Raw genomic sequence first — 23,450 nt, 5'->3', positions numbered from 1 at the left:
AATTGTTCATTGCTCAGACGCAATACTGGATTTTATAGAAATGGTGGGTAGTTTTGTTGCTCTTATAACGTTACTGATTCAAATCAAATGATGCCATGATATAACCAAGCATCCATTTTATCTCTTTAGGACGCTTCTTTTGAGATAAGCAGCCTCGCTCCTCTTTTTAAAATGCTTTTGAATGCGATCAGTAACCATGCTATTTTGACATGTCCGTGACCATTTTGACATGGCAAGCCACCCTATTCTGCGAAAAGTAAATTGCGAAAAATAGATTTTTTCATACACTTTTACACATTACAATATACAAAATGGGAAAGAGAAAGGCTTCTGTCGACCATTCATCATCTTCTCGCCATGTCAAGGTTGAAATAGTAGAAAAACAGCTCGATGTTGAGACACCTTATTTAGGTAATTTCCTCCTTTCAGATCCAAAAGTGTATGTGTGTCGAAACAATGCTAAAATTTCAACCTGCACATAGCTACATTTCCCGGCACAAAGCCATCTTCTGACATGAGCTTCACTGCTTATAAAAACGGCGATGTCAACCCTTCTTCCAAAAAGGCATATCAACGTATCGTTTCAGGCGAAACAGATAAAGTCAGCTTCAAGGCATCCAACTTTGGTGCTGATGCTGTACGCAATGTTCAGTGCAAGTATGTGTTATTCTAGATCTGCAGATATGAGGCTTATTAGCTAATGCAACTATTAGATATATTGTCGGTGTCTACTCTAAAAAGAGCAACACATTGAATATCGCCAATGCACCTATTATGAAAATGTCACGAACCGTCAAGGCATTGAGCTCTGATATGACAGCCAACAACACCATCGCCAGAGGACAAATCGCTCGTGCTGCACTTGGTTTAGCATTTGGTACCGCCAAGGCTAAATCTCAATTGAAGAGTGATGAACGTAACTTGGTTACCGGTGATGATTTGATGGAGGAGATGAATACTTTACATTCTGAAATTGGTAAAGCAACTGCCAACATACCAAAGAAGAGCGAGATGAAGAAATCAATGGAGTTATCTTTACCTGTACCTGATCACAACATGGATGCCGAATCTCCTGACGATGTGTACGATATCTCATCCATTGTCACTGATGAAGAGCTTCAAACTTTGAACTATAAGGAATTGTTGAAGGAAACATCTTTGGAGGGTGTCAAGAGCTTGTTGGCTTACCATGATTCCAAGTTTGTCAATGATCGCCTTATGTCGATTTTAGGTTCTTCTGGAAAGAAGGATCGTAAAAGAGTCCGTACTCTCATGTATATCAACTTACTCATGGCTTACTATGCTCGTGTTCGCCCCAGTGATTTGAAAAATCGTAGAAAGGTGGAAGCGGCTTTGAAGACCCCCTCACCCTTGGTTCTCGATAAACTCGCTGATAGATACACCGAAGCCAACTTGTAAGTAATTCATGGATTATGTGTAGAATATTGATTATTAACGTACTCCTCAATCTAGCCGTACGCCTATGATGGCTGATAAAATTCTCTTATACATGTTTACCCTCATTCTCTCAATTTCTGGATACAGCGTACTCATTGACGATATTGGCAAGGATCTCTTACTCAAACCCGCAAAGGTTGCATCACTATTCAGAAGTTTAGGGTGTAAGGTGGATAAGGCTAGTGCAGAGGAATGTCGTGAAACTGGCAACAAACAAGCCAAGAAGGCAACTTTAGTTGTGCCTTTGAAGTTTCCCGAAGTCAGAACTGGTGTTAGCCGTCGTTAAAATATCTTAGAATTCATCATTAACCATCTTTTTTTCTTTTTTTTCATATAAATAAAATAAAAACCCTGTTAAATATTAATACAAATTTCGGCTCAGTTGCTTTTCTGATCCAAGATGAACTGTCTGCTTTGGGAACGAAGTAAACCTTTTCATTGGTCTTGTCATTGGGATTGAATGGCCTTTCAAAATCAACATTTGGGAATGCAGAATTTGATTTCTCCAGACAGTTCTACAAAGCCAACGCCTGATATATTCAGCTTGTCTTGTATGATATGATACCTCATCTCCTGAGCTATCTGCTAGTATGCTCCATACTTGAATAGCATGCTACCATGTAGAGATAATATGGTGCAAACAGGAGCATAGATCTCATGTCATGCCTGTGCGATACAATCCATTTTTCATCTTGACATTTGGATAACCAATGCCCACTCAGCAGTCACTGCGATCGGTAAGCGCAATGGATATCGAACATGTACCAACATCCAACGACAATCTCGGCCATCAGAGCCATCAGGAACACTAGCCATGCGGGGGAGGACAAAGCTTTAGATCAAGTTTGATTTGTGACGATCCAAATCAATGAAAAAAAAAAAAAAAAAAAGCTTATATTCTCTGGGACTGGTTTGTTTGCATTGAATGTATTCCAAAGAAATAAAAGAGACATGTATTAAAAAAAAAAACTTTTCTTGAAGCCTTCTTTTTTCCTTTCTTTAGAAAACTTTTATACAGAATGTCTGCACCTGCCGCTGCTCCAGCCACCGATGCTAGCTTGACAAGCAAGGATTACTACTTTGATTCATATGCTCACTTTGGTAAGTCATTCAAATGTGTTGTCTCGGTAACTGTATTCTGACATATGATATTTGTTTTAGGCATCCACGAGGTAAATCCTGGCTCAGGGCATCTAGGAAGGAAATGATTGCATGTATTAACATCAATGTCAAATAGGAAATGCTGAAGGATGAGGTCCGTACTTTGTCTTACCGTAACTCCATCTACAACAACAAGCATCTCTTCAAGGATAAGGTTGTTCTCGATGTTGGTTGTGGTACTGGTATCCTTTCCATGTTTGCTGCTAAGGCTGGCGCCAAGCACGTTTATGGTGTAAGTATTACGGAGAATGCAGCTCATAGTAATAGGGTGATGTTGATGGGTTTCAATAGATTGATATGTCCAATATCATTCACCAAGCTCGTATCATTGTCAAGGACAATGGTTTGGCTGACAAGGTTACCCTTATCCAAGGTAAGATGGAGGAGGTCGTTTTGCCTGTTGATAAGGTCGATATCATCATTTCTGAATGGATGGGCTACTTCTTGTTGTACGAGTCCATGCTTGATACTGTTCTTGTCGCCAGAGACAAGTACTTGGCTCCTGGAGGTATGATCTTCCCTGACAAGGCTACCATGTGTATCGCTGCCATCGAAGATGGTGATTACAAGGAAGAAAAGATTGGTTACTGGGACAATGTGTATGGTTTCGATTACTCCTCCATCAAGAAGATTGCTATTAAGGAACCTTTGGTTGACATTGTTGAACCTCGTTGTATTATGAGTGATACCTGCGCTTTCAAGGAAATTGATATCGCTACCGTTACCAAGGAAGATTTGAACTTCAAGGCCCCCTTCAAGATTACTGCCGAACGTGATGATTACGTTCATGCTTTCATCTCTTGGTTCGACATCTCCTTCACACACTGCCACAAGCCTGTTGAATTCTCTACAGGTCCTTTCTCCAAATACACTCACTGGAAGCAAACTGTCTTCTATACTCCTGACGCTTTGACTTTGAAGAAGGGTGAGAGCATTGAAGGTGAATTGACTTGTTCTCCCAACAAGTCTAACCCCAGAGATCTTGATATTATCATCGACTATAAGTTCGCTGGTGCTCATGGTGATGTCCATGAAGTCTGTGATTACAAGATGTCTTAGACAACTCACTACATCTGTTATATATATTATTCTTTCAACTCTTTTCCTTTATTTTGTAACTAAAAAATGCATTTCTTTATTATTTTTACATTTGTTTTCTTAATAAAATAATACTAGACTTTTTTCATATCACTAAATAGCGTTGAAAAGGTTGCCAAATGTTGTTTAGACATCCAGAATGCTGTATATCGGTACCCATATACCGCAGAAGAGAGCTGGATGCATTTTGCTCCTTCTGAGTGATTTAGCTCAATGCAGTTCTTGGTGAAAGCAACCATCATGTCCGAAACTACTAAACAGTACCTGAAAGATGATTTTAATTGCTATTTACCATTGTATATTATCGGCTATGTTATCTTTCTGACCAAAATCGTATCATGTCACAGGATTACAGCAGCTTTAGAGTCAAATACAGTTATCCAGGAACAACACGCCCTTAGGAATGTTTGGTCTGACGGCAATTTGAGGGTTGAATCTCTACATTTGCATTACGTTGCATTGATACATATAGTGAACAGCGAGGATTGCTAACTAAGAGACTTATAAATGATTGCCCAGATATCGCCTACAGGCTATTCTTTGGTTATCATGAGCAACAAGCATAGTGTCGCTTTTAAAATCAAAGCAATGTTTAGCTCCAGTTTACATTGGATTAAGAAATCCACATTTTGAGTGGTCGATTAGGTCATCAGAGCTTCTACCAGTATTAATATATGATGGTTTAGTACTAAAAATGTACCGCAAATGCAACCACGCCTTCATGTACACTTGATTTTATAATATTTGACAGTTTGTACATAGTTATCAGAGACTATGACATGATTTCGTCTAACTATTTCAGAGTACACTCATTTGTGCTATACGTATATAGACTTGCGAGAACGCAAAAAAAGCACAATTTCTCACAATCAGTCGTAATGTCCGTATGCACAACAGCTCGCACAGTAATGGAATAATGCGGGCAATTTAACAAATAATGCTTCATGGTGATACAAGATCACTAAATACAAAAAGGAACTCAAAGGGTCGTAGGCTGTGACACAGTAGGTAATTAGGGCTACTATTTCAGATTCTTTTGTCTATCTGAATCGAGTACAAAACCCTAATTGCCTAGTGCTACCAAGATTCCAAGAATATATTGGTGTGGGTATTCATTGTAATGCACAAGGGAATCAGATCAAGAAATACCAACCAATCTTTTCGCATTTATCCTTATTTGAAAAAGGGATGCATTGATTCAAAGAAGAGCAAGAATATTGTCTGCGAAATCTCTTGCGTTATATGATGCTTTCTGTTTGTTCTTAAGAGATCAACCTGCATTGATTTATACTCAATGGAGATTACCGTCATGAGAAATCAGTTGATATTCTTTCGATTCGCTTGTATCCCCCCAAGACCAACATTATTTTAGTATATATTTCTTATCAAAGAGGTAAAAGGTGAATGGTTACGGTATCTCCAAGATAAGCTCATACATGTGAGGCTGTAATGTGTGATAGCTTGGTTGCATTGTCTTTATGATAAATCATAAGTGAGAATTTTTGCTGTACTCTTAACATGATGGACTGGCCATGACCTTCAATGTACTCACATTAGTAAATTTTTTCTCATTGTAAATTTCTGCAAGCATTATAGGATGATATTCTCGTATCACAACAGGGTTGAGTTACGAAATATTGATGCTATGTCAGATCAAGAAATCGAAAGCACATAGGGACATGTGAGAAGAAATGCTGTGATATGGTTCGTTTATTTGTTATACGGGTTTGCCTATAACAGGTGATACATTTGGTGTTGCTAATGCTATTACGACTACCGCTATTGAGAAAGTAATAGTGCCACACATTTAAAGTGATTATTGAATAGAACCAAACATGGCAAGAAATGACGAAAAATTCATACCGACTAATCCAGATCAAATAGGTTCAAAGCAATACAAAAAATGAACATACCGTGTTTCGATATATTCCAAAATGTTGTGAGATGCACAGGTGGCAATATACAAACTTTATCTACAGATATTGTTTCCAGCGAATCCATTTTTGCATGTTTGTCGGAATATCCAAGATAACATTTTAGATTCAATCTCTTTTTGTGCTCTCGGATCAACGTAGCACTAAAACGATACATCCTGAGAAAAATTAGTATAGCAGCAGTAAATCGAGTACATATAAAATCCCACATCAAAGTTCTTTTTTTTTGCTTACTCTTACTCCTTGATTTCTCTCATATACAAGATGGACGAAATCACTGCTCACAAGCGTGCTTCTCGCAACTATGATAGTGTCTCTAATGATGAAAAGGTAGTAGCTGGTTCTTTTACCGAAGATGTTCATCCTCCACTCAGAGATGATACTTCATCTATTCATCGTCAACGTGAACGTGATGAACGCATCAGAAACATGCCTGAACATTTGCGTATCCCTGTTGTTGATAATGTCGGCTACAGCCCTCGCATCACCAACATTGGTAACAGCATTAGCTCTGCATTCTCTGCTGCCCTTGCCCCTTTCATCAAAGCCATCCGCTTCTTGCAACGAAGAACCAATCTGACCTTTTGGATCATTCTCAGTATGGTCGTGGGCATCATCTTGGGTTACTTTTCTCCTGCAGCTGGTAAGGAAATCAAGCCCCTTGGTGATGCTTTTATTATGATGATCAAGATCATCATTGTGCCTTTGGTGTTTAGTGTTCTTGTCATCGGTATTGCTGGACATGGTGATGATATTGGAAAAGTTGGTAAATTGGCCATAAAGACCCTTATTTATTTCGAAGTGGTTACAACCCTTGCTCTCGCTATTGGCCTCATCATGGCAAACCTTGTCAAGCCAGGTAATGGTGTCATCTTACCTGTTGGTTCAGATACATCTGCTGTAAAGGAGCTAGCCGATAAAGAAAGCACATCCATTACTTGGGCAAATGAAATGTTTTTGATCATTCCAGAAAGTTTCTTCAAGGCTGCTGTTGACAACAAAGTGCTTGCTATTGTCTTTTGTGCCGTTATGTTTGCCTGTTCCATGATGAAAGCTGACAAGGAAAGCAAGAAGGTCATGTTGAAGATTAATGAAGCTCTTTCTCAGGTACATATTCCATGCATGTTGCTGTTGTATTCAAGAAGAAAAACGTCTAATTAAACTTCTGTTTAGGTCATGTTTAAATTCGTTGGCTTGGTCATGAACTATGCTCCCATTGGTATTGGTGCTGCTTTGGCTGCCACCGTTGGTGCCAATGGTATTGGTGTTTTGGCTAATCTCGGTAAACTCATCGGTTGTGTCTACGCTTCTTTGGTCATCTTTTTGATTGTCGTCTTGCTGCCCATCATGTTCTTTGCAAAGATTCCTATTTTAGGATTCTTTAAAGCTATTGCACAACCTTGGTTGCTTGCTTTTAGTTCGGCTTCAAGCGAGTCTGCGCTTCCCTTGGCCTTTGAGAGAATGCGTGAATTTGGTTGTACAAACGCCCTTACTGGTTTCGTTATTCCTTGGTAAGTGTTTATTGCATCATAATCTTGCACCCTTTACTCATATTTTACGCGACAGTGGCTATTCCTTTAATCTTGATGGTACTACGCTTTATCTCTCCTTGGCTACCATCTTCTCTGCTCAAGCCGCTGGCCTAAATTTGCCTATCAGTACACAATTATCTATTATGGGAACACTCATGTTATCCTCAAAAGGTGTAGCTGCTATCCCTCGTGCTTCATTGGTGGTCTTGTCAGGCACTTTAGCTCAATATGATATCCCCTTTGAAGCTGTTTTGATGATCATGGGTGTTGATGCTATCATGGACATGGCAAGAACCTCCGTCAATGTCTTTGGTAACTGTCTGGGCTGCTGCGTCATGGCTCGGGTAGAAGGCTCTTTCCGTGGTGAAGAATGGCGCGAAGAAGAAGAAGAACGTCGTTATAAGAAATGGCTCGATGAGCAAGAGAAGGCTGGTTTACTTCACAAGAAGGATGAGGAGGATCATCTTTCTGACGTTATTGTCATCAGAGATGACAACAAAAAGGAAACATTACACGAAGAAAAAGTCCTTTAAATCATGAAGGCACCTTATAAATATTAGTGATATTGCATTATATACATATACTTACATACTTAATTAATAAACAATATTGTTCTTATATATTCTGAGTAAAGGAGATCGATAGACATGTATGCATTCACAGCAAATTTTCACCTGCGTGCAAGGCAGCCTTAATGGTTTAACTAAATTGGATGGCACAATGTTACATCAACACATTACGCATTAGAGTTTAGTACCGTAATAAGAAAACAGTCGAAGCTTTACAAATATTGCATTATCTGAAACTGATTGCTCCAGCTCCACACTGATAGCTTCAAGCATGGTAAGTGGCGCTTTTGCCTGATCAATTTTCAAATTTGAAACTTTTTACTATCATGCGAGAGCGTTCATAGCTGTAGATCTGACTCTTCTACATTGCTTCGCGTCCGATGCAATGAAAACAGTTCATATATGGATAGATGGCATACTTGCATTGTGTCGTATGAATCGAAAAAGCACAAAATACAGTGAAATTTGAGTGTATTGGAGCTGTGATGTCTCGCGTTAGAGGTCGTTTTGGGCCTCGAGAGTAGCACCAAACAGTTGCCTTCAACTAGCACTAACTTGCGGACATCTTTGCTCAACTTTTTTGAGATCGTCAAAAATCGATCAAAAAGCATGAGGGGATACCTCGTGGCTTTCATCAAAAATCAAACAATCGCATTTTTCACCATGAAAACGAGGACTTTTACTATGGCATACATTGACTCAAAATGTTCCTCTCGATCCAAAGCAGCCCCTGAAACTTTGTTCGTGAAACCTTCATATACAAAATCTCGACATTTTGGCCAAAAACCTCACTTCATATTTTGATAAATTGATCAATATTTTCAGTCAGTATACCTCTTATAATTGGCACCATCGAATGCGCCTTGAAAAGTACGCCAAGAAAGCTTAAGGAGATATAGGGTAATCTTTACAATTTACACAGTCGAATCTTGCAAAATAGGTCGAATAGGATCCAAAAAGTTCGAAAATCAACAAATCAGGACATGATGATGAGCGGAGATTGAATTGATTGTTGCAGCCAAAATGCCTTCTCATGAAGGTAATAAATGCTTCTGGAGCTAACAAGGAGGAGATTACAAAATGAGAGGCCATATAGCTTAGCCCAACTACCTTTCTATTGCGATTTACGTAATACATCTTATTAAGTATGATTGTGGCCAATATTTAACGATATATAACAGACTATCCTAGTAAATCAATGCAATGCTTATCAATGATCGAACATGAGATAGAACAAGGACAGACTCTCTGGTAATGACAAATTCAAATCGTACAACAATCTTCCATCATAGAAACGTTTATGGGCAAGGCGGCTGCTTCTTGCAACCGTGAAAAGGAAAGTTGAAGTCGCAAATCCTAAGCGATTTTGAGAGATGCCAGAGGACATCTTTGGATCCTTAGAACCATCTACATCCATTACTGTGACATTCCATCAAATTCATCTGTTGATTCAATGCCAGCAAAGCTTGGACGCATACCCATAGGAGATATCTCACTTCAGGGTGTCTAATACCACGACTTGGATCTACTGCAATTGCAAATGCATGTGCATTTACCTCACAGATTCTTTCCGTTAGCATTTGTAGTCAATTATATTCAAAGCACAGCAGCATGGATCATGTTGTGTACAATGGGAAATGGCTCAGGTTGTGTAACAATGTGCAAGGTTAACTAATTTGACCTTTTGAATTTTCAACAACTTTATCACCATGGTTTTCTTCTTTTTAGATGACATGATAAGACTGATATTCATGTGCTTCATGTATAAGTGCACCCTTTTATTCCAATCAATTCTTGGTAACAGCATATATATACGCACAAAAAAGAAAAGTAAGGAGGCTATCTGTAATCCTGATCCGAGAATTGTAATTTACATGATGGGACAATTTTGGTTAAAAGAGATTGCAAATTAAAATACAACCTTATATTTTTACATTCGTTCTTGTTTGATGGTTTGATGTTCCTGCCACTAACACATCCTCATTCGATATAACAAGGGGTACAGTGTGTAGGAGAGGGAAAACGTAAAGCATACACATCATTACACAATGAGGGGGGGAAAAAAAAAGAGGCGGTTTTTCAGAGCAAGAAACAAGGAGGTTGTCAAAGTAATGTAATCTTGGTGTACAACCTGAGAAAAAGCAAAAAAAAAATAATAAACTCGTGCATCTCTGATATTCTTAGCTGTTTCCTCTTTCTTTTCCCTTTCATTTACAAATAGCATGTCTTTATCCTACACACAACAACATCAAAGAGATTCAGTAATTATTCCCCCAGATGAAGCAGTGCCGCGATTCAGCGTCAATTCAAACCTCATGAACTATTCAATACCCAGGAATGACGAAACCACCATATCACCCATAGTAGAATCCAACAAAAACAGACGAGAAATACAACGAGGAGACTCTGATACACGAACAAGGCAATTAGAAGCACAAATTGAGCAATTAACCTTACAAAATGTCAAGCTACAACGAACAAATCGACTGCTAAAGGTGGACACAGACAACTTGATAGAGCAAAAGACGAGTCCACTAGAAAAGACAATACAAGAACTCACAGTGGCCAATGTGAGGTTACAACGAGCCTCTCGCCTATTACAACTAGAGTTGAATGAAAAGTCTGAACAGCTCAACAAGTTTCAACAAAATCAGATTCTCCAAATGAAATCAGTCGGCCCTGAATACGAGTTTCTAGTCCAAAACATAAATTTACTGCAGAGACAGGTACGTTGTACATCTCGCCGGGGTAACTATTTTATTCACGCTTTGTGGTAGATTGCAGGGCATCCCACATGCGACGATACCTGCTGCTTCACAATGCAGCCAATTGATCAATCCACCATGGTCATGACGCTACCTTGCAGTGACCATGATTCCGACTCTGAAGATGAGGAAGAAGAAGTCGAAGCACAGCATATTTGTAGACCTGTGATCCATTCCACCATCTCGCAAGGCTCATACGCGATTGAGCTTGAGAACAAGATTGCACGCTTGGAACAGTTCATCCAAGAACTGGACGAAGAGAAGGAGCAAATTTTGCGTCAACATAGCTACAAGGACAACGATGTAGAGACTCTCAAAAAGGAACTAAGAATCAAAGATGAAATTGTTTCTCAATTGGAGCAGGATTTCATGGGTTTAGAAGATCAAATTGAGCATCTTCAAAAGGTAAAATAGTACTACAAAGACAACGAGATGTGATGTCTAAAAGAGGAATTCTGTATTTATAGGAATTACAAGATCAAGTTATGTTTAATAGTGGTGGTAGCAGTAACACCAGCAGCCATAGCAACATTCGAAGCTTACTCACACCACCACCCATTCAAAGCGATCCCAAGCGACAATCTCAAATGCTCATGGAATCAAAGCGCAGATCACTGGCTATCAAAGACACAGACTTACTGGAGCAAATGTTACGAGGAGATTTGGAGGGGTTCAACCAACAGCACCATCATCCGCATCAAACACAAGACGTGTACCAACCATCTGAAGACGAGGAGGATGCTCGACAAGACACGCTGGATCTAGAAAATGACGAAGAAGAGGAGGGAGACGACAATCACTCCATCACATCGTCATCTATCGCAGCAGCAGACACCAAGCGTAGTTCAACCATCATGTTGATCGAAGAGCAAGACGAGCTGAATAAAAAAGGTATTAACGACAAGACACTCTCATGCTTAACATGCGATGGCTTTCCCTGTACCTTTCCTTGCGATCACTCACTCAATAACAACAACAGTAAAACGAATGACCCATTTGCGTTATTTACGGGTGTTGCCATAGCACTGGGCATTGCCTCCCAGTTGGGCATCACAGATGATTGGACTGTTCCCATTACATTAGCTACATTGGTCTCGAGTTTTCTTTGGAACGGATCAAAGAATAAACCCAAAGCCTTATAAAAGCGTTAATGCCCATCACATTCATATATATATATATATATACCATATTACACACTGGACTGTCAAATAAAATCTATATACATATACACATGCTTTCATCCATCACATCACAACAGACAAAAGCCTTCTGCCATCGGTCTTTTAACGAATCCTTTATAAAGTGAAAAATATTTTTCGCTCAAATCTGGTTTTCTTTTTTCATTTTTATCATACACGCGAGCGCGCTAAACTGATAGAACAAACATGAGCGACTGGGGTAAATTGCGATGAGATCAATGTGTGGAACAAGATGTCTGACATCATGGTACAATAGAAGAAGAATACGATGAGGAGGTGGTTGTCAACACCAAGCCTAAAATGTCCTGGGATGATGAGGACAGTGACGATAACAACAATGTCAAGGAGTCTTGGGATGATTCTGAGGAGGAAGAGGAGCAACAAGTAGAGCAAAAAAAGGTCGAAAAGAAGCCCGAAACCACCACTGCATCACCTGCCAAAAAGATGACATTGAAGCAAAAGATTGCTGAAAAGGAGGCTGCTTTGAAGGAACAAAAGGCCAAGAAGATTGCTTTGGTAATTTGGGAGAACAATCAAGTCAATAGATGTGTTGCTGATGTGTTTCATGGATATAGGCTAATCGTTTCATGGAAGGCGAGACTGAGGAGGAGAGATTTGAGCGTGCTCAACAAGAAGCCGGTATCAAGAAGGCTGAATTTCAAGGCGAAGAAGACACTCGTAAGTCGCTTACGCTGACATGATGAATTCCACTTTTATTGACATGCACACATAGCCAAGAAGGCCCCATCAAAGCCTGTCGAATCTCTTAAACCTAGATATAAGTCTGAATTCGAGGAATTCCAAAAGTTATTGACTGATTTGATTCTTGAGCAAAAGGTAGGGTGATGGTGTGTGGATCTGTAGATGGAAGATATTGACGGGAGCGTACCATCATAGAACAATCCTCTCTACGCTTCATTTTTGGAGCAATTCGCCAAGGACATTGCTCAGCCTGCTAAGGATATGGATATTCGTAAAGCTGCCTCTAGTTTGACAGCTCTTGCCAACGATAAGCAACGTCAACAAAAAGAAGCCCTCAAGAACAGTAAAAAGGCAAAGGGTAAGACTCAATCTACCAAGGCTGCTCCTGCTGCTGCTCCCACTAGAGAATATTCAACCACTTATGATGATTTCGATGATTTCATGTAAAAAAAAACCAACACTCCATCACACAATAGTAACAAAAAACAAGCAAAAAGGATACAATAAACAAGGTATAACTACATTAACATGAGAGGACTCGAAAGCCACTGTGAGAAAGATCAGCATTGCATGCATTTATTTGGTCGTATGTTTCAAGCACTGTAGATCATTCAAATGGATGGCCCTGTGCAGCACCGTTTTCCTGCATTGTACCATGAAACGTAAGAGGGCACCACTTTTTCAAGGCGATATCAGCAGTAATCGAAACTACCTCCACTAGCTTGTTTGCTTCCTTGTCATAGTTGAACCGTTTCTTTCTATTGTATTTCATCTTGAAAACCAGCTCTTCTTTAGACTTGTAGTGCTTCAACTGAATCGTGCCGTCCTCGTTGTAGACTGCTTGCATCAATCCATACCCTGATCCATCATAGCAGACTACAATCTTGAATTTGTCTTGTTCAGGGAGAGCTTCAAAGTCTAAATAATTGCGTTTTACCGTTGTAAAAGTCATCATTGAACAAGCAGATTTGGTATTCGCATGTTGCGACTTGAGTTACTGCCACATGAACAGTATTCTTGTTCTTGGCTGCCGTCGGTTGTAAGGTGAAGTGAATATGGATAACTTTGGCGTTAGTGAGTGGAGCAAGAGTTTTTGATGTCTCTACAACGGTTGATGGGTCATGTTATAGTGCGCTAGAAGAAAGGGAGGAGAGAAAGAAGCTGATGAAAGAAAACGCCTGGTAAGGCTACAATTGCTCTTTTCAATCTTTCAGAGTGATCTGCTCAAAGCCTGCACAACCCAATGGTTTAAACGTAGAGACCACGTATTCTTCAAGTTACATAGATCCACACTAACCAGTATTACATAAGCAGTATTTAGCAGCCATCAGCCTTACTGCAATTAGTTCCTGTAATTCACTGTACTCGTGTGCCTTTGCATTGGTAAAGCGCCTTTTATATCATCTTATGAAGCATTTCAACGCGAAATCATTTTAAATCGAGTGCCTTGACCAATTGAAGCGGGTTGATTCCTGCGTCTTGCATTGATTTAGCGTGCAAAGGCGCCGTTCACTCTCTGACTACCATAGAAGATTATGATTGTGCAAATAGAAATACAGACATTAGCGATCTCCTATGATCGTCAGTATGTTGTTGATATTATTCAATATTATCATTTTCTTGTCAGCACTTGCAACCAGTGAAATATTGGCTGTATACGAATGTATCACTCTGTATTAGACCAGCAACTGGGCTTCAGAAAGACATTAGTAATCAATCTTACTAGAAATTATAGGATTCACACCAAAAAATGTCGAATTCGTCATACTACAATTAAAACAAATGACAAGGCTCTGCTTGATCGTGATCAGACGCAATGATTGAACAAACCACGGACGCCAGCAATCAAGCGATTGCATTAGTCAGACACATCGCTTTGAGTCTAAAAAAAAATGCTTGCATCATTTCTAGAAGGAATTCGCTTACTGCCACACAACTATAATTAATAATCAAATCGAACAGGCTAATTCCCTGCCGAATTATCCTGCAGAACATGAGATCGCTGATATAAAAAGAGAGAGTTTGGATTCTCGGATTCTCTCACATCCATATCATCTTTTTTCTTCTTTGAATATGTCTTCCTCTGATAAAATTACTTTTTACAATGCTGTTATCTGCCCTTACGCTCAACGTGCTGCTATTGCACTCAAGGAAGTAGGCGTTGAATACGAGACTGTAAACATCGATTTGCAAAACAAGCCTGATTGGTACAAGGATGTCAACCCTGAGCTCAAGGTCCCCGCATTGAATGTCGAAGGTCAAAACCTTGCTGAATCTTTGGTTATTATCGAATATCTCGCTGATCGTTTTCCTAAAGCCAAGTAAGTACAGAGAGTGGGTAATGGGGAAATGAGTCGCTGACAGTGCCATGTTTCAGCTTGTTGCCCAAGGAGCCCTTGAAGCGCGCCAATGTTCGTTTCGCTATTGAATATTTTTCATCCAAGATCAGTTCTGAATTCTACAAGTACCTCTTTAACCAAAGCGCCGAGAACGCTCGTGAAAACTTTGAGACCAATGTCAATGCTGCTTTGATTCGCGTACGTATTATATAAGAGTGATATAAGAGATGTGTTGTCATTGACACCTTGTGTATATGTGTGTGTATAGTTCAATGAGCTCTTGCTCCAACAATCCAAGACTGGACCTTACTTCCTTGGTGAAGAATACTCTTTAGCCGATATTGCTATTACTCCATTTGTCTTGCGTATCTTTGCTCTTCTCGAACACATTTTGGGCGGCTACAAGTTTGAAGCTATCAAGTCTAACCCCAGACTTGACGAATTCATTACTGGCGTCATTCAAAGACAATCTGCCCAAGAGACTTGGGTTGGTGGCGAAAAGTTCATCGAGGCCATGAGCACCCGTTTCAACCTCAAGAAATAAGCAGCACCTTCATAGTAGGATGTGATGAGATACCTCCAATCTATTTAAATACTATCAAACCATTCAATAAATGAACAAATTATGCAATACATCTTTGATCTTGGGAATTCTCAATTGCCTGTAACACGAAATCACGACATTCTTTCTAATTATCTCTGTGTATATAGCGTTTGTATTCAAGATTAGCTGGTCTGTCTGACAAGGTATAGTTTAAGACAGTGCAAGGTAGATTCCCATCCTTGATATGGAATCCTGCGCGATAAGTATAATAGTCTTGGCGACATCTGTCTAATAGACGAATGCAAAGTGATCGGCCAGCGTACGTACAATGGAGGCTGTATCAAGTTAATCCAAGCCAAATCAAACACATGTATTGATTCTAGAAAGACCAAAAAAAAAAAAAAAAAAAAAAAAACTTTTATTGATGTAATATGAAAAAGAAATATGCTAATTTACAAGGTGGGTGCAGGAGCATCCAAGTAATCACCAAAATGTGGCGCGGGACGACCATTGTCATCTTCAGTATCGTCATCTTCATGCTCGTCTTCAGTATGAAGAGACAGGAAGTTTTGAAATGCTTCAGGAGATCTAGGCGTGCTGACAGACTGTCTTATGATATCATCTGTATTGATCTTGGTAATGACAGCATCCGACTCCTTGCGAAGAATCTCGCGAGCAGCAATAGTAGAAACACGACGACGAGACAAGGCTTCACGCTTCTCAGCTGCAGATAATTTGGCTTGTTCCTTGGCCAGCATCGACTTGAAGAGTTCATCAGGGTCTGTGATGGTGCCAAGCGCTCTTCTTTGTTGTACATTGAGATGCTGCAAACCTACTTCAAACGAAGCGTTCATCCAGCCAAAGCCCTCGCGAGGCACTAACTTGAAATCAACGCCCACGTTACCATACTCTACTTGCACCTGATGCGAGAGATTCACAACATCAAACTTCTCTGGAACGACACCGTTGAAATCGACAAATGATTTGGTGATGGTGTACAAGAAACGGTAGGCTAAACGACCAGCAATGTCTTCCATGCCATAGTTGTCAAATGCGACCCAAGCCATGATTTGATGTGGAGCCCAGCCAAAAGGGAAATCCCATTGACGATTAGGACGATCGAGCGTAATATGACCTCTTGACTGTTCTGTACCAGAAACAAGACCACCTCTCACTTCAAACTTGTATAGGCTCTTTGCTAGTCTCTGCGCTTGATCTTCAGAGGCAGCACCAGCCCACATCATCCAGTAAGCAGTAGCACTCTCGTATGTAGTCATCTCCTCCTTGACGGTATCGTAATCAAAGTAAAGATCCTCCTTTTCATTCCACAGATACTTGTCGATTCGCTCTCTTCTCTTGGACGCTCTGTCTGACCATTCTTCAGCAGTCTGCTTGACTCCATCAAAATCTTCCAAATCGTCATCCAAAAAGTCTCTGATGCAATCAGCCAAGTCAGTTTCATACTTGTATAGCAAAGCGTTCAGATCAACAGTGGCCAAGTTGGCACAGACACCTTCAAAGCGGTAAGTTGTATCATGACCAGACTCACGGACAGCACGATCATGCAAAAAATACTCGTCCAATTCAGGCTCCTTGACGACACCGTCGTTGTACAGTTTGTTGAATTCCGGAATAGTGACATTGTGCTTCTTGGCAAACTTCATGACGATGTGGTCGAAATGCGAGGCTTCTGTTTCTGGAGGGATACCTACACCTTCAGGTCTGTAACGCGAGAGCATGGTTTTCTTGTCTAATCTAGGTTCAGCCATCCAGATAGTATGATATTCCTTGATAGCGGACTTGAGAATATCACGTAACCAGGCTTTGTTTTCCTTCTCCAATGCAGGATTCAACTGCTCATACACTCTGATTGCCATATCCGTCAAGAACGGGGGTTGAGATCTTGACAAATAGTAGGAGCGATTGGCATTCAAAATTTTACCGTAATGTTTGATTTCGTACGCAAAGTTTTCAGCCATTCCCTTTGCCAATTCCACTCGGCCATCAGCCAAGAGACCCAGCGACTCAAAGTAAGAGTCCCAGCCATACATTTCATTGAAGCGACCACCGGGAACAACAAAAGGGACACCGTGGAAATCAACATTGCCTCTGTCGTCAATCACCTTGTTCATAGCCAGGGCCAAAATACCAGGTTTGTCATTGATGCTTTTGACGTATTCGGGTGTAATGTCCTTGGGGAGATATTGCACATCCAATTTGAGATGAGGTCTAGCCTCAGCAACAAGCTGGTAGTAGTCGTAAATCTCAGCTTCGTCATGGGGAATGTAGATACGAGGAGCCACATCGCTTTGTCTGTTCTTGGGGTCAGAGCAAATGGCATCCAGTCCTTGACCGTCGATACGTCTTGTGAGACCATCCCAAAACAGATGACGGATCATTCGAGATAGTCTATTAACAGGGTTTTCGTTCAATCTGGCTTCATCCAGTACGACATATTTTCTGCCGTAATCTTTAGCAAGCGCTAATTCTTGCAGCAGGTTGGATAGCATGTAATTGCCTCGAATCTGGAAGCGCTTGTATCCACCAGAATCAGCTGTACCAAGAGAGAGTGTCTTTGGGCCCAGATCATTGATGGTAATCTGGAAATCGCCGTCGGTATCCTCTTGCTCCAAAATTTGATGCAGTGTAGCCTCAACGTCAATCAAGAATCTACGGTTTTTACCCTTATCCTCTTTACAATGATATCAGTGCCTATTACCTTATTGCCTAGTGGATCTAGCAAACTTACCATAGGATGAACGTCTTTGGATGGCATTGTTATTGAAATCCCTTGAATCACCAGCACTAAAACTAGTAGCCGTTTTCTGTATCAACATTGGACATGAATGTGAGTACATTTTATGTGATCATCTGTCTACCTGAGCACACTTACAGTATACGTTCTAGTTCTTTGTCTGGGACCGTTTCTTCCAGTTGTGTAATAAGTGGATGCAGGTGCAGTGGGATCTACAGATTCTCTTCTTTCTTCAATTATGTTGTTCATTGTTTGTAAATATTACAAAAAAAAAAAAAAAAAGAAAAAAAAAGAAAAGAATTGGAAAAAAAAAAGAGATGGTTGTTATAACCCATGCTTTCGCTTCTAGTAATAATAGCCACTAACTTTGTGATTCAACCTATCAACAAGATCAGAGAGGTCTTGCATGATATTAAAGCTATGACGATAAGCACAAAATTAGAAGGCAATGTTCGAGATCCGCTTGCAAATGCATTTTCTCATTTTGAAAAAGGCTGTCTAGATTTAGATGATGGGGTTGATTAGCTATACGCTCTAGAGTAGTTTTTAGGCGCATTTACACATGTAGTTGTGTACTGCTTAAAGCGGCCAGATGGGATAGCTTGTCTAGTGTCTGTATTTATTATACAAATACAGTGTTGCGTTATGACGACATTTTGCTGGCTATAAGCCATTTAGTCGTTGTTATAGTGACATTATTATCAAGGAGACAGCTCCGAATCTACTATTCATTTCGAATATGTCATTGGGTGCACTCTGTCGTAATCATTATATCTCGCTGTCAATCCTGTTTATACTAATGATGAAGACATATCGTCGGTAAATTTTCTATTTGTCATGGAAGTCTTCTCTCTCGAACATTGCGCGATAAAGGTTCAAGGCAGTAAAGAGGGGGAAATGAAGCAATGAGGGAATGTAAAGTGTGCCTCATTTGACTGTTATATAGCGTACGTTGAAGAACCTGTGTTAGAGACAGGCCCGGCCATCATTGCAGCTAGACGATAGAAGGCAAGGAAGCTGTTGTTGATCCAATGCAAAGAATTAAGAGGCTAAACACATGTAATTGCATTGGGATGTCTTCTAAAAAAGGAGCCGAAATCATTTTGATGCCAATGAAAAAGTTGGCACTCAAGGCACCCATCAATTGCAAATTTAATGTATTGCACATGCTCGTTTTGTTCATGAGTATAATATCACTAGCGGATCTATTTCGCTACGCTCGATGTCGCCGTCGTCCTGTGGGCTCTCGCCAAAGACATTTTAAATCGAATAGAATAAAGTTTTGGTATAACAAGTAGATTTTAAACAATCAATTATTCTTTAGTAAAAGAGCGGTTATATCAGAGCCAGGAGGAGGAGGAGAGGAGGTGACATCCTTCTTGCTTACACTGATATCAAACGAAGCCTATTATTGGGACAATGCGAAAGAAATTTCAAATTTTATGCAGCATTTGTACATCACAATCGCCATTTTCTGATAGTAGAATTGTCATAATATTCACTGCTGCTGATACTCTAAATAAGATGGCGACATAAAGCTGGTCATAAGTAAATACAGAACTTGTGTAAGATCTACAGCGATTCTTTTTTTTTTCTTTGAGATATTGTCATTGCAAAAGACACCTTCATGAGGAAAATCTCCCCCAAAAAGTATCGCGCTAAGCAATTGTCCTTTCAATTCCATGATCCCCATTTAATCAGCATCGCAATCATCATTGTCATCAACAGAAAGGCATTTAGGTCAGTCAGCAGCAATGCCGCCGCCAAATTTAATTAAACCTCAGCTTATTTTTTTTTTTGTTCAAGATTGGACAGATATCGTCTTTTTTCGACTTCTTTCATCTATTTTATGATATTCGACTATATAAACTGTGATGATCACCCTACACTTTCTAATTCATTCTTGAAATACTTTCCAAGACGCTTCCAATGGTACCAAGTAAAGTAGATGTTTTGAATAAATTTATTGAGCAATTTATAAAAATATAAAAAGTGGTTTTTGGCCAAAATAGCCAGATTTTGCATATGAAAACCTCATAAAAGTGGTTTCAGAGGTTGCTTTGAATCGAGAGACACATTTTGATTCAAGATATACCATAGTAAAAGTCTTCATTTTCAAGGTGAAAACCGCGATCATTTGATTTTCGATGAAAACTATGAGGTACCCCTTATGCTTTTTGGTCGATTTTTGGCCATGATTTTTTTTGGCCCAAAAAGTTGAGCATAAGTGTCAGGAAGTTACTACTACTCAAGTACAATTGCTTGGCGTTATTCCGGTGGCTCATAAAGATCTACATGCCAAGATATGAAGGCTTGAAAACTGTCAAATTTGGTTATGTTTTGCTTTATAGAGTTTATTTACACGGCATGAATCACATCTTTAGTAGCAGAAGTCTTCTGGAAGGGCAGTTCTGCAGTCTGTGCAACGTCTAATTCGAACAGGAGGCATATTGATTTCGGTAAAGCTGATTCATGCAAATTTTGATGCGATATGTTGCTGGTAAGCTTATTAACAATGGAAATTTTGAATGTTCTACAGTATATTATATGATGAGGCGAATGGATCAAATTTACCCAAATAGGCTTGACAGTGCAGATTCCCATCCAGTTATTCCTCTATGCTCATTCAGGCCACAAAATCTCACGTTTGACCGACTTATCCAAATCGCAATTTCTCATAAAATGTACCTCACTTATCCATAATGACTAGATAATTGCCAGCCAATTTTGTTCAAGGCTTCCTCTGGAAATGTATCCGGTAGTATTTCTTGCTGCTTCGAAAGCTCTCCATTGAAGCATGGGCATTTCGTTGGACGTTTTTATCTTGTGATTGATTTGCAGCATCAACGACGATGCTTTTTTCTGATTTGATTTCACAAACAAATGATATGAGTATTCTTTACCTCGTATCAAACGAACAAGGAAATATTGCAATACATGCTGCTTCAATAAGTAAGAACATTTTCTTAGGGAAAAGCAGTTTATTCGGAGCGACATACTCTCCAAGGCCTTGAGACAAGAAATGTACCCTTCCAAATCATTATCCTTCTGATAGGACAAAGGCAACAGCATGATATACTACCTCCATATATGTTTCCCATCCTTGAATGTCAATTGCAAAATCTCTTTAGAAGGTTGATTTCTAAGCTCTATGCACACCAAATCCGTGTGAATAATAAATTGAAATTGATAAGAATATTAGGGTATGCTGCCTCATTTGCAGGTGCTCATATGGTCATCTTACTATGGCTGTCATAAGATGATGTTGTTGTGTCATACAATACCATTTTAATGATGGGCATCCCATTTCTCTCTCTCTCTCAAGCCAAGTGCTAATATCTGTTTACTCATCAGTAGGCACACTCTCACATCATGTCGAGTCAGAGCAATAGACCTCTATACACACTGCATTGGAATAGCTCCAATATATCGCCTTCAGTTTGCCTGGTGGCAAGCTTTTTTCACCTCGCGCGAAGAATAAAATCTTTTTCGCCTCTTTTTTTTTTCTTTCTTTCTCTCTTTTCTCTCTCTGTGTGTCGATTTCCATATTATATACAACACTACAAAAATCATAGACCATGTCTTCTCCACCAGAGCCTATTACTGATATTGGTAAATTGCCTTGATTTTGAAGAGGTCATGCAGTGGTTTCTAACAAAAAGACGTGTGAAATGTACTTTGTAGATGAAATTGCTTTGAACAAAAAAAGAGGCAGAGCACAATCTGTAGAACCTGCTCCCTTACAGGAATTAGATAGCGAGGTATGTTTCGCAGTGATGGGCTTGTGGAAAGACTAAAAGCAGCATCAAAAACTGACGCATTTAATATACACACTTGTAGCATCATGCGAGCGAAGATGCATCATCTACCACAGTGTCAGCTCCCAAAAAGACGTAAATCCACTCATTCCCCTTTGCCTATCATTCATCACGAATTACTTATACTTATTTTTATAGTAAGCGCGATGACGAAGATTCAAGCACCCACAGCAACAACACGACCACTGTCAGTACCATTCGTAAAAACATGAAGGACATGACAACCACTGATAAAAACTTGGCTGAAAGTGCCAGTACTGCTACCAGCATCAGCCAAGATGACGAAGAGGTAGATGACGAACCCATGGCTGAACAAGACAACTCACTTGCCAATAAGTTTGGCGGTGGTAGCAAGAAGCAGAACGGCGGTGGTGATGATGAGGATTGGGGAGAATTTGCTCAAGATGATGACGAAGAGGAGGATACTAAGAAGGATCATACAGCAACAACAAAGGTTGAGGATAAGCCTAAATACACGTTTGGCGCTTCTTCTGGTTTTGGTACCAAGGGTTGGGCAGCAACACATCAAACTATACCCACACCATCAAAGCAGCCAACGTTTGGTGGTTTCGGATCTTCTACTTCGAGTATTTCCTCTGGCGTTGGAAGCAGCAGTGGCGGATTTGGAGGATTCAAATCTTCTATATTATCAGGCAGCAAGGAGTCAACATCTGCACCCTCGTTTGGCTCATTCGCAAAGGCTACTGCTTCACCTTTTGCTACTGCAGCGGCAGCTGGAAATGCATTCACATCATCCTCACCATCCACGACAGCAGCAGCATTACAAACTGATTCTTCACACAACAACACAACCACTGCTGCTGTGGAATTTGTGCCCAAAGACAACAATAGTAAAAATCATGCTGATGAGTCCAATGGGAATAGCAGCGAGAGCGATCAAGAACAAACAACCAGTACACCAGCTACATTTGGAGAAGGAGCCAAGGTCAAAGTACCTGGTGTTGTTCAACAAACCCAAGTAACCACAGGAGAAGAGGATGAAGATACTATTTATCAAACTAAAGCCAAACTACTCGTCTTGGATACTACTTCCGGCAACTGGAAGGAGCGTGGTGTAGGTACATTCCGTATTAACATGAAGGAGGAAGAGGCCAAAAAGGTGTTACAAACTCGTCTTGTCATGCGCACGGATTCAGTCTACCGAGTTATTTTGAATCTGTTGCTTTTCCAAGGTATGAAGGTCTTTATCATGCAAGACAAGTTTGTTAGATTTGCAGGATTCGAGACAGAGGTCAAGGAAGACGGCACATCTGAAACCAAGTTGGTTAGTTTTGCTCTTAAATTAAGCAATCCTTCCATTGCAAAAGAAGTGTGTGAGCAAATTATTTCTTGTATCCCTCGTAGCAGTAGTAATGGCACTGGTAGTGATAACGATGATTCAAAAGCATAAATTTCGTTCCTTTCTATATATATATATTATACACACACACACACAACACTCATGGATCATGTAATAAAGCAGGAATTTTGAGCTACTCTGAAAGCTGTATATAAAAATAAGCCACCAATATCTATCAAAGGTGGGTTTTTTTTCGAAATGTAAATCATCTTTTTC

The 23,450-nt window shown here is 39.9% G+C and overlaps 9 protein-coding genes across 9 annotated transcripts; 7 read left to right on the top strand and 2 right to left on the bottom strand.

Annotated features, from left to right (window-relative positions):
• Positions 1 to 311: 311 nt before the first annotated feature.
• On the top strand, positions 312 to 1,744 carry ATC70_010011 (uncharacterized protein; the record flags this gene model as incomplete). Its single annotated transcript, XM_064829234.1, has 4 exons — positions 312 to 411; positions 483 to 657; positions 714 to 1,415; positions 1,474 to 1,744. The coding sequence occupies 4 exons, from the start codon at positions 312 to 314 to the stop codon at positions 1,742 to 1,744; spliced, it is 1,248 nt and encodes a 415-aa protein (XP_064686436.1).
• Positions 1,745 to 2,477: 733 nt separating this feature from the next.
• ATC70_010010 (uncharacterized protein) lies at positions 2,478 to 3,678 on the top strand (the record flags this gene model as incomplete). Its single annotated transcript, XM_064829233.1, has 4 exons — positions 2,478 to 2,559; positions 2,620 to 2,630; positions 2,696 to 2,851; positions 2,911 to 3,678. The coding sequence occupies 4 exons, from the start codon at positions 2,478 to 2,480 to the stop codon at positions 3,676 to 3,678; spliced, it is 1,017 nt and encodes a 338-aa protein (XP_064686435.1).
• A 2,237-nt stretch (positions 3,679 to 5,915) lies between these two features.
• Positions 5,916 to 7,716, top strand: ATC70_010009 (uncharacterized protein; the record flags this gene model as incomplete). Its single annotated transcript, XM_064829232.1, has 3 exons — positions 5,916 to 6,758; positions 6,825 to 7,162; positions 7,218 to 7,716. 3 exons carry the CDS (start codon positions 5,916 to 5,918, stop codon positions 7,714 to 7,716), a joined length of 1,680 nt encoding a protein of 559 aa, XP_064686434.1.
• Positions 7,717 to 9,974: 2,258 nt separating this feature from the next.
• Positions 9,975 to 11,659, top strand: ATC70_010008 (uncharacterized protein; the record flags this gene model as incomplete). The annotated part of the gene is made up of 3 exons (XM_064829231.1): positions 9,975 to 10,478; positions 10,530 to 10,922; positions 10,985 to 11,659. The coding sequence occupies 3 exons, from the start codon at positions 9,975 to 9,977 to the stop codon at positions 11,657 to 11,659; spliced, it is 1,572 nt and encodes a 523-aa protein (XP_064686433.1).
• Positions 11,660 to 11,902: 243 nt separating this feature from the next.
• Positions 11,903 to 12,865, top strand: ATC70_010007 (uncharacterized protein; the record flags this gene model as incomplete). Its single annotated transcript, XM_064829230.1, has 5 exons — positions 11,903 to 11,915; positions 11,973 to 12,232; positions 12,292 to 12,394; positions 12,450 to 12,553; positions 12,614 to 12,865. 5 exons carry the CDS (start codon positions 11,903 to 11,905, stop codon positions 12,863 to 12,865), a joined length of 732 nt encoding a protein of 243 aa, XP_064686432.1.
• A 160-nt stretch (positions 12,866 to 13,025) lies between these two features.
• ATC70_010006 (uncharacterized protein) lies at positions 13,026 to 13,370 on the bottom strand (the record flags this gene model as incomplete). The annotated part of the gene is made up of 1 exon (XM_064829229.1): positions 13,026 to 13,370. The coding sequence occupies one exon, from the start codon at positions 13,368 to 13,370 to the stop codon at positions 13,026 to 13,028; it is 345 nt and encodes a 114-aa protein (XP_064686431.1).
• Positions 13,371 to 14,491: 1,121 nt separating this feature from the next.
• ATC70_010005 (Chitin deacetylase 1) lies at positions 14,492 to 15,301 on the top strand (the record flags this gene model as incomplete). Its single annotated transcript, XM_064829228.1, has 3 exons — positions 14,492 to 14,739; positions 14,796 to 14,955; positions 15,026 to 15,301. The coding sequence occupies 3 exons, from the start codon at positions 14,492 to 14,494 to the stop codon at positions 15,299 to 15,301; spliced, it is 684 nt and encodes a 227-aa protein (XP_064686430.1).
• Positions 15,302 to 15,753: 452 nt separating this feature from the next.
• On the bottom strand, positions 15,754 to 18,305 carry ATC70_010004 (uncharacterized protein; the record flags this gene model as incomplete). Its single annotated transcript, XM_064829227.1, has 3 exons — positions 15,754 to 17,993; positions 18,051 to 18,126; positions 18,195 to 18,305. The coding sequence occupies 3 exons, from the start codon at positions 18,303 to 18,305 to the stop codon at positions 15,754 to 15,756; spliced, it is 2,427 nt and encodes an 808-aa protein (XP_064686429.1).
• Positions 18,306 to 21,634: 3,329 nt separating this feature from the next.
• SSL2 (DNA repair helicase RAD25) lies at positions 21,635 to 23,285 on the top strand (the record flags this gene model as incomplete). The annotated part of the gene is made up of 4 exons (XM_064829226.1): positions 21,635 to 21,668; positions 21,741 to 21,817; positions 21,897 to 21,949; positions 22,013 to 23,285. The coding sequence occupies 4 exons, from the start codon at positions 21,635 to 21,637 to the stop codon at positions 23,283 to 23,285; spliced, it is 1,437 nt and encodes a 478-aa protein (XP_064686428.1).
• Between the last annotated feature and the right edge of the window lie 165 nt (positions 23,286 to 23,450).

This window comes from Mucor velutinosus (genome assembly GCF_035048745.1).
Source record: "Mucor velutinosus strain NIH1002 chromosome Unknown tig00001563, whole genome shotgun sequence".
Taxonomy (NCBI): Eukaryota; Fungi; Mucoromycota; class Mucoromycetes; order Mucorales; family Mucoraceae; genus Mucor; species Mucor velutinosus.
The sequence above is the reverse complement of the archived record's forward strand: the minus strand, read 5'-3'. Positions and strand labels throughout refer to the sequence as shown.